Below are 9,869 nucleotides of genomic sequence, written 5' to 3' on the forward strand. Positions count from 1 at the left end.
TCAGAAGGAAGGGGGTTGTAGAGCGAGGGGTTCTTAAAGAGACAGCAGCTCAAGACAAGAGTTTCAGACAGAGGCTGAATGAAGGGATTATTTTGTATTTGCAAAATCAAAAAAGGTAACTAAATACAAGTTTTTTTTTCAAAATTTAGTGATTTTAGGATGGTTTATGTCACAAGAGATAAATGAAAGGCATCCTGTTCAATCAGTGATGCTAGTAAGATAATTAGAGGAAAATGAGACGCTGTACCTCAAAATGTTCACATCTTTTTATCAGACACACACACAAGCAAACCCAAGAAGCAGCCACACAGAGGAGGAAAACGTTGAAGTTTTAAACAAAGTTTTATTCGGCCTAATGATGAACTTCTTACAGAAAGTTAAGTTGGATCCATGTTGTTTCCTAGCAACTCCATTCTCAAGATATGTTCTACAGCAAAGTTTCACTGGTATGTTACCCTCCATGGCCTGTGTTTCAGCAAAGTTTGAGTCTCTAGTTCTGCAGATCAATTCTGTGTAAGTGTCAGGTTAATATTCTGATTTTAAAACATATACAGACACAGAGGAAGAGGAGAGAGTACAGAGCTCCTCAATAACTAATCAGGCAATTTTTTTTCTTCCACAAGCTCAATGTTCGGTTTGAGACCCTGCGGAGTGTGTGAGGGGGCGAGTCCGCACATGAAGGTGTCAAAGTGTTCTTTATCTTGACAGGAAGCAGGAAAGGGAGGCGTGCGGTGAAGCAGCTGCCTGAGGATCTCCCGAGCTGTAATTACACAAGGGTTCAGCAGACCGTTGAATTGTCTCTTTGAGGTCAGAAGAGGAAAGGGTTAACAGACTCCTCTGAGACTCTGGTGTAGCGTCACGGTCAACGACTCTGGATTGAGGGCGTGTCCAAGCTCATGGGGTGTCTTTTCTTTAAGTGTATGTTTTGTCTCTTCAAGCTTTAAGCCTTTAAAAGTCTATAAAAGTCACTCCTACCTAACATGAGTGATCGTAACACGGTCTGAAATTACAGAAGTCTCCACAAAGAGAGAGAAGAGTCCACAGACACATTAATGGAGTGAAACCCGGAGTCACGCTGAGACCTCAAACAGAGATGAAGCATGTGTTATGAAGATGAAGGCACTCTCTCAACATGAATTCATTTATGAGACAATCAGCTACAACCCAGAGCAAATCAAGGCTCGATAGAGGGAGCGAATCTTCATTACATCTCACATCAATCACGTCTGTGATTACGTTTTTAATGGAACATCTAATAGTGTGTTTTTCTCTCTGTGAGCAGGAAGCAATCTGTCTCTGTGATCGTCTGAGCTGTGTAAACAAAACCTGATTTAGTTTTTCTCTGTGAAACTCACTTTATACTGTTTCCAGGTGTTGTGTGAATAATGTGAACCTGTCTGAGCGCTCACTGCAGGTCCAGGTACTGGGGCAGGACGTCGTTCCAGAGCTGCTGAGGATTCTCCTCTTTCTTCTGCTTCGTCCTCGGTGCTGGTTTGGGTTTTTCCTTCTGTTGTTTCTCTTTTCTGTCCGCAGCAGGTGGATCTGATTTAACCACTTTTGAACTTTGAGATTCAACTCTCTCCTCTTCTTCCTCCTCCTCCACTTCCTCTTCTTCTTCCCCAGCCTCTTCCTCACTCTCATCTTCATCAGAATCTTCTCCTCCTTTAGCGCTGAGTTTTGTATCCTTCTTTGGCTTTACTTTGGTTGCTGTTTCCTGCTCTTCTTCTTCTTCCTCCTCTTCCTCCTCCTCAGCTTCATCTTCTTCCTGCTCTTCTTCTTGTTCCTCTTCCTCAGCTTCCTCTTCTCCTTCACCTTCTTCCTCTTCTCCTCCTTCTTCCTCATCTTCACTTTCATCCTCATCTTTTTTTCCTCTGACTTTTGTCACTTTTTTTGCTCTAACTTCCTCCTCCTCTTCTTCCTCCTCCTCCTCCCCTTCTTCCTCATCATCATCATCACTGGCCTCTGACTCCTCTTGACTTTCCTCCTCTTCACTTTCACTCTCTTCCTTGTCTTCCTCTTCCTCCCCTGCTTCCTTATCTTCACCCTCTTCCTCTTCTTCCTCATCTTCAGTCCTTTCCTCCTCTTCCTCCTCATCTGATGATGCTTCATCTTCATCCTCCTCTTCTTCATCCTCCTTTTCTTCCTCATCACTTTTTTCATCCTGGTCTTCTTCCTCTTCATCAGCCCCACTTTCCTCCTCTTCCTCTTCTTCTTCATTCTCAACACTAGTTTCATCCTGTTTGTCCTCCTCCTCTTCCTCACTATCTGAGGAGTCTTGATCATCTTTCTCCTCCTCAGATTCACCCTCCTCCTCTTCGTCCTCATCATTTTCGTTTTTATCTTCATCACTTCCTTCTTCAGACTCAGAAACTGTTGCTTCCCCCTCCTCTTCCTCCTCCTCGGTCTGAGCTGCACTTTCCCCTTCGTCCTCCTCCTCTTCTGCTATATCCTCTTCCTCACTCGACTCTTCACCTTCCTCTTCCTCTGCTGCCTCGTTCACCTCAGAGACACTCTCTTCTTCACTTCCTTCCTCTTTGCTTTCCCCCTCGTCCTCCTCTTCCTCTTCATCCTCCTCCCCAGCCTCTGAAGCATCACTTTTCATCATGCTGTCTTCATCTTCCTCTTCATCCGAGCCGGTTTCCTCCTCACCATCTTCCTCAGCAGTGTCATTATCTTGCTCCTCTTCGTCCTCTGTGTACTCATCCTCTTTTTCCTCTTCTAAAACTTTTCTTTCCTCTTTTTCCTCTTCCTCTTCTTCTTTATCTCCCACAACAGTTCCTCTTGGTCCCTCCTCATCCTCTCCTTCATCTTCTGAAGTCTTGAAGGACTCATCTTCTCTTTCAGCCTCTGTCTCGCTCTTCTCTTTCTCTGTTTTTGAATCCACCTGCTCTGAGACATCAGTTTCCTCTGGCTCTTGTTGTGACTCATCCTTACTTTCCTCTTCATCCACTGATTTATCAAACTCTGATTGGATGCTGGCTTGAACGTCTCTCTTGGTGCTTCCTTCAGTTGAGGAAAAATGTGAGAGCGTGGAGGAAAAGGAAGGCCGTGTTATGGCTCTCTGCTTTGTGAACTGCTTCATTCGGCTGGGTGCTGTGGGTTGTAACGGTGTTGCCGTGTCCTGTGTGTCGCTGTCAGACTGAAACCCTCCTACGTTTGTCACAGTCTCACTGAGTAACCCTAAAGCTGCCCCTGCAGCCCCCACAGCAGGTAAGAGAGCAGCTGCTGTGGTGAGGATCTCCTTCAGCTTGGCTTTTCCTTCCTCTGAGCTTGTTTCAGAAACTGACAGATCTCTATCAACAGGCTTGGAGCCTGACAGCGATTTGGCACGGCGGGGAGAAACTGCCTCTTTTCTCTCCGGGTTTTGTGAGGAAATGGAATCACCCTGCACTTCAAAAGGTGCATCCTGTTGTGATAACAGAGGAATAGAAGCTTCAGTCTGCTTATTTCCTGGCGTGACCCTCTTATTATCCTTAGAGTCACCATTATTGTCATTTTCAGCCTTATTTTCTTTTCCTATGGGCTTTGTTTTTGCCTTTGGTTTGGAGTCCTTCACCTTCTTTGTGCTCTTCTCAACATTAGATTGCTTCTTCTTATCCGCAGCTCCGCTTTTACTTCTTTGAGCTGTGTTTTTCGCTAAATTTAACTCATTTGAAGAAGCTTTTCTTTTGCTTTCACTCTCAGCTTGAGTAAATGAGGATCCTTCTTTTTGAGGTTTCCTTTTTACCACTGCAGATTTAACACTTTTTGATTTTTTAGTCTGAACCGGTGAGCTGACAGGTGTTGTTTCTTTCTCAGTTGATGGAGTCTTACTCTGACTCGTCCTCCATGCAGATTCTTCACTGAGTAACTCTTTTGTTGGTGTTGACAGGACTTGTTTCCTTTTGTATTGTTTCTCCTCTTCATCAGGTTTGACGTCGCTGATTTCTGAATCTTCCTTTGAAACGCTTCGTACAGATGCTGGGCTTCCGCTTCGAGCAGATATGTCGATCATTTCATCAGCCTCAGTGACTCTGATGGCAGGAGACGCTCTGTCGAAGGCAGGCGAATTTAAAGTCACACTTTTAGGTGAATCTTTCTTCAAAGTGTGTCTACTTCTCTGGACATTTTTGCTCTCTTCAGTCAGTCTCTGCTGAACCTCAGCCAACGTCTTCTGGACAGACTGAGGAGATCCAGATGATTTAATTTTCTCATGTTTTTTAGATTTAAATTTGGAGGCAGTCTTCAGATGTTGCCTCTCATCAGGAGTTTCCAACTTATTAGACTGTTTGGAAATGTTCTCCTTTCCTTTAGATGTGACTTTAGGGCTCCTCAGAGGAGACATGTCATTCTTCGAGGAGCTGGATCCTCTCCGCAGCTCTGCTGGTGAGGCTTTGTGAGAACTCGACTGATCCGTAAACTCCTCTGCTTCTTTAGTTTTCCTCCTGAGAGCTCGGCCCTTCTTCTTCTTCCCCTGTAATAAATCAGAGAGAAAATAAGCATTTAGGAGGATGTAAAAATAAACATAAAACAGGAAGAAAAACATCTGCGCTGTAAGGAAAATAAGCTGTGTGAGAAGAGAAGAAAAAGTCGTTTTATTCCCAAGAGCTTGTCAGAAGAAATGCTTGTGTTCTTGTTTTTTTAATCACACTTTGATGAGACAAAGAAAACAGACTGCAAACATTTACTTAGCACTGGAGTCATTAAAGCCTCTGCAGGGAGCTTTCTGTTTGTGTTGGTTTTGGTGCCCCCTGTGGACAAAGTGATACCTCTTATCTTTGCTGAGTTTCTCCTGTGCATAAGATCTGCTGGCCCCACACTAGATGGTTTTAAGCCAGATTTATGATTCGACGTGATCCAGGACTTGTCAGAACTGACATTGATCCACAGGGGGCGCCAAAATCAACACATGCTGAACATTCCTACAGGAGCTTTGGGTAGAAAACAAGAAAGCAACTTTCCTTATTTTCTGTAATGAGACAAACAACGCTATTTAGAATGTTAACCTTTTGAAAGAAGCATCTTGACTCTCTCTGAGGTATCATGGCTTCAGTAGAGGCTCTGAATATCTGACTGTTCATGAATAAAACACACGGTCACAAGCTGCTGATCTGACATTACAACTAGAGCAGAGGCTCTCAGTGAGAAACACATGTTGGACTGTGACACAACAACACTCGAGACTCGCTCACAGCTTGCTTCATCACTGGCTGTGGAAACACTGATGAGATGTGGAGAGACTCCTGCCAACTTCTCCTGAGGTGTTGTGTGTGTGTATGTGTGTGAATGTGTGTGTGTCTGTGTGGATACGCTGAAAGAAATCTTGATATCTGAGTCAGTTTTGAGGAAACAGTGACAGAAAACAAAAATGAAAAGAGAAATCAGAAACTAAAACTCTTCAATGAGCTTGTTTCCACGAGCAGTGGAAAGAATCCACACACACACACACACACACACACACACACACACACTGTACATTATGTATGCTGAGCTATGCACATTTCCTGGAAAACTTGGTGAGTGTTCAAAGTTGCTGCTTCCTGCCTCGGAGTGCTCCTAATCTGAGCCACAACCTCCAAATCCCAAAGAGGAAAAAACTGAGTGTGTGTTTGATAATGCATTTTTTATTTCATTCACCATCAGAGTTCAATTATTATTTTTTTAAATAGTCTTTTAAAATGATTTTTCTCACCATGACAGGCGAAACACGAGAGCTGTCTTTCTCAGGGATGATCTCCTCCACATCTTCTGTACCCGTCTGAGTGGTTTCTACCTCTTGAGGTGATTTTGGGTGATCCTCCCCACTGAGATCTTGATATGAGGTACCACTGGTGGGTCTGGATGGGAAGCTGGGTGCTTGAGACGATAGAGGGGATGAAGATTTCACACTTAAGGCTTTTTTCGTGGATTTCTTTGTCCTCTTTGTAGGAGTTGCTAAGTTAAAGGGGCTTTGCTTAGTTATAGACTTCGGTGAGAGTAACGGAGAAGGCATCTCTTTGGATTTAGACTTAAAGGAAGAGGCTCTGGAGGATTTACTCCTTAAGGTGTCTGATGATAGTGACCGAGGGCTCGAAAGCTTAGGGGATAACATCGGGCTTGGTGTTGCTACTGCTGACTGTGGTTTAGGGGATGAAGACGGGGTGGTTTTGTCTTTTAAAAGGGCTTTCGGGGTCGGGATATTTCTAGAAGTTTGCCAGGAAGTGCTGAGGAAGTCAGAGTTTAGACGTGGGAGGTTTTGAAACATTTCCCCAAACAGCTCTGCAGAGCTCGCCTGAATCAGGAGGAGACAGAGGGGGAAGAGAGGGAAAAGAAGATGAGAGATGAGAAGGTTTGAGTCACAACAACAGAGCTCCACCAACCTGTCAGTTAGAGGTACTACACCAAAGCCTCATCACAACACAACACTGCCCCCTGCTGGACTCAATCTGCAAATACAGATAACTATCTTTCTAGCATCTAAAATTATCAAGAAGACTGTAACCTGGAAAAAACTCATGAATTAGAATTAAATCAGTCAATGTATGATAAGATAATTTCTGTGTTTCATACCTTCCAAATATTAAAATGAATAACAGGCTTGTTAAATGAGCTTTTTTAAGGGTTTGTTAATGTCTAAAAAATGGAGAAGCTCTCACTTTTTCTCTGTGCCGGGCTCGAGCAGCCAGGGTTGGCAGTGGAACGAGTGTATTTGGACCAATTAAAGTGTCCAGAAGGAGAAGTTCTGTGTATTTTGAGTCTAAAAAGTCTTCAGGGGTGAGGGTGTCCATCTCTGGCACATTCTCTGGTGGTCTGGGTGAAGCCAGCACCAACATATGATCACTCCCACAGGACACCTGCAAAAAGGAAAACAATAATTCAGCATGTTAATATCAGCTCAGGGGGAATCCCACATTCAATTCACAGTCACAGTGGTCACAATTACTCACTAACTGAACATTGTACTGGAGGAATCGTGTGCACAGTGTCGGGCTGAACCTGTTGACAAAGTTCTCCTCTCCTAACCCAAGTTTCCCATGTCGACCATCCCCAAACGTGTAGAGTAGCCCGTCGTCTGTGATGGAAGGAAAAGTTAGACAGTTTTTTTCAGTCATTGCCTCAGCGTTAACTCATCTAAAATGAGAATTATTCTCATGAATTCACGAGTGACTAAAAAGATACATTCAGCCTCATAATGACAACTGGAACACAATGAACTCGAAGCGTACTTGTGATCACCGCTGTGTGGTTCTCCCCACAGGATACGTGCTTGATGCTGATGTTGAAGAAGTGGTGAAGTGTTTTTGGCAGATCAGCTTCAAACAGAAAGGTACCATGGCCCAGCTGTCCATGCTGACCCCTCCCAAAAGTGTACACATTCTCCTCTAACACAAGAAAACACATCAAAACATGTGTGACTGGCAGCAGTGACACTTCAGAGCATTAAACACAAATGCATAACAGACATCTAAATTACTCAGTTTGACAAAAATAAGTGTACTGGTGTAGGATTTCATTTACCTGTGTGGACCACAGTGTGCTCCCCTCCACAACAAACCCCAACAACGCGACCCAAAATTCCTTGTACCCTCTGAGGGACTCTGTGATTGGCCAGCTGCACCTCATGGAGCCCAAGCCTCCCGTGCTCCCTCTCACCAAACGTGTAGAGATCTCCATCCACTAAAACAAAGCCCACTCAACACCGTCACCAAGAGGTAGTTTTGAAGTTACCTGAATGTGTGGTGTTCTGTGAGGTACCTGTGACAAACGCTGAGTGGTGGGACCCACATGAGACCCACGTCACTGCTTCCCCGACATCCACCTCTCTGGGCTCTGCGGCGAATCCCTCATCCCCCAAACCGATCTGACCCACGGAGTTGTTTCCCCACATGAAGAGTCTTCCATCCTCTACACACACCAACAAAGAGCAGAAAATCAATAACAACAAACACACACACACATCATGACACTGTGACTTGTCATTGTTTGGACCTGTTAAGGCAGCTGAGGTGTTGCATCCTGCTGAGAGCATTTTGATTGGTGCGTGGTCACAGAAGGGACGCAGCCGGTGAAAGGATGTGATGTTGTTGCAGTGGCCCAATCCCAGCTGCCCATCTTGATTACTGCCAGCACCGTACAAACGGCCACGCTCTGAAAGATATAAACAAAAACTTGAAAACACTACATAAAGCACCGATGATAACCGACACTCCTTTACATTATGCTGCGTTGTACCTGTGCAGACAATCGTGTGATCTCGCCCACAGGCCACTAGCTTCACCTTCTCCAGCTTTAAGGCTGAAATCAAAACAAAGAATGATTACACCTACCACAAAAGAAAAAAAAAATGAAACCCTGCCTGTATTTGAATATAAGCTTTGAGACGTGTTTAAAATGCAGTATTAAGCACAATCACCCAAAATTTAGCCGCATAAATAAGACAGTCCTGGCTTTAAACACAAATTGGCCCATCATTATATCATCACAAATGTGGCATGATGTCATCACCAGCAGGGGGCGCTTTTCCTGAGCACAGATTATAAACACTAGAGTGAGAAGTTTAATAAATGATTAAGAATAGAAAAAAAAAAAAAGAATAAGTTGCTGTCTAGAGCTGCTGCTCTGCTGGAATGAAACTTACCTTTCACTGAGGCAGGTTTGCTTGCAGCAGGCTTCAAGCCAAACCCAAGTTGGCCCCAAGAATTATCACCAAACATAAGCAGCCTGCCATTTTCTGCACGCATTAACAGAGGAAAAAAAATAAGTTATCATCTAGGATATTATTCCTTATTTGAAGCACACATTTTATACATTAATAAAAATGTATATATGATCTGAACCTGTGATGACAGCAGTGTGCTCTCCTCCACAGGATACTTGCACTGGCTGGTCATTTTTCAGCCAGAATTTACAAGGCACATTGTCAGCAAATCCACTCTTTCCAAATGTGAAGATGGCCCCTGTTTCTGATGACAGTGATGGCAGTGAAACTTATTTATCATAAGTGGAAATACGTAGACTTTGAAGCTAACTTCTCTAATTTACCACAGGCTAAATCCGAGTTAAGTAGGTGCCCGACAGAAATAGCTACAGGTTTACCACATACAGAGACACACACACTCACACAGCCTTAAAAAAAAACAATTAAACACGATAAAAAAGGGTGTGTTTTCAGGATAAATTAGTGCACCATGCCGCTAAGTGTCTCGTTTCAAAGGTAATCTCACCGGGTATGTCCTCATCTCTCTGTCCCGTCATGCCCCTGGCAGCTCCCCTCTCACCTCCTCCGGCTCAGCGTGGAGCTCAGAGCTGACTGACAGGTGGATCAGGAAAACGTCACGGAGGGGTGTGAACAGGCGAGACGGTCAATTATGCTCGGGATCAAAGTAGAGAGCAGGGGATAAGGAAGTCTTTCTTCCATAGGGAACCATCGTAACTTAAACACATAGTTTAAAAATGAAAATAAAAAATATCCTTGTGCCCCTATTGAATTTTAAGGCAGCAAGTGTTCATCAAAAACTGGCTTCAAATCCTTTTTTTTGCCCAGCCAAGGTTGCAGAATATTTACCAAGAATAAGAGGCTGAAAAATTACAGCGGAGACATTTCCTGTGCTTTTAAAGACACCCTAGGGGTACAAAACCTCTCATGGTTCATTTATTGGTGAAAACCCAAGTTACAGGTATAAGATTTATCGAAAGAAGCAGCAATATTAGAACAAACGCTTCACTTTTCTTTCAGTAGTAACATGTTAGCTTTAGCAATACATATAACCTTAATATTTAAACAGAGAAAATCACTTTTAAATATGAAATATCAAATGTGCAATTGGTTACAACTAACAAATGTATTAGCATTTTTGCTAATTTTTCTCCTACTTGCGTCACGAGTCACGTGACCAACCCACGCTTCAGTC

At 43.6% G+C, this 9,869-nt stretch overlaps 1 protein-coding gene across 3 annotated transcripts; it reads right to left on the reverse strand.

Moving 5' to 3' along the window:
- Positions 1-353: 353 nt before the first annotated feature.
- Positions 354-9,284, reverse strand: LOC141808790 (uncharacterized). 3 transcript variants are annotated; one of them, XM_074695499.1, is made up of 12 exons: positions 9,183-9,284; positions 8,796-8,921; positions 8,597-8,689; positions 8,191-8,253; positions 7,948-8,106; positions 7,714-7,863; positions 7,477-7,635; positions 7,185-7,340; positions 6,906-7,030; positions 6,615-6,812; positions 5,672-6,250; positions 354-4,453 (listed from the first exon to the last, which is right to left on the reverse strand). In XM_074695499.1, exons 1-12 carry the CDS (start codon positions 9,211-9,213, stop codon positions 1,406-1,408), a joined length of 4,887 nt encoding a protein of 1,628 aa, XP_074551600.1. In that variant the 5' UTR covers positions 9,214-9,284; the 3' UTR covers positions 354-1,405. The 3 variants fall into 3 exon arrangements, with proteins under 3 accessions (XP_074551600.1, XP_074551601.1, XP_074551602.1); XM_074695500.1 differs by lacking the exon at positions 7,477-7,635; XM_074695501.1 differs by lacking the exons at positions 7,185-7,340; positions 7,477-7,635.
- Between the last annotated feature and the right edge of the window lie 585 nt (positions 9,285-9,869).

This window comes from Halichoeres trimaculatus, unplaced genomic scaffold (genome assembly GCF_033239565.1).
Source record: "Halichoeres trimaculatus isolate MK-OKI-2021-1 unplaced genomic scaffold, fHalTri1.1 fHalTri1_scaffold_19, whole genome shotgun sequence".
NCBI lineage: Eukaryota > Metazoa > Chordata > Actinopteri > Labriformes > Labridae > Halichoeres > Halichoeres trimaculatus.

Excerpts from the sequence above, each read along its gene's own strand:
- LOC141808790 (XM_074695499.1), bottom strand. The coding sequence starts at position 9,213 with ATGACGGGACAGAGAGATGAGGACATACCCG. Across the intron at positions 6,813-6,905 it reads TCCAGTACAATGTTCAGTTA|GTGTCCTGTGGGAGTGATCA; the intron begins GTGAGTAATTGT and ends TCCTTTTTGCAG. Across the intron at positions 4,454-5,671 it reads CTCGTGTTTCGCCTGTCATG|GGGAAGAAGAAGAAGGGCCG; the intron begins GTGAGAAAAATC and ends GATTTATTACAG.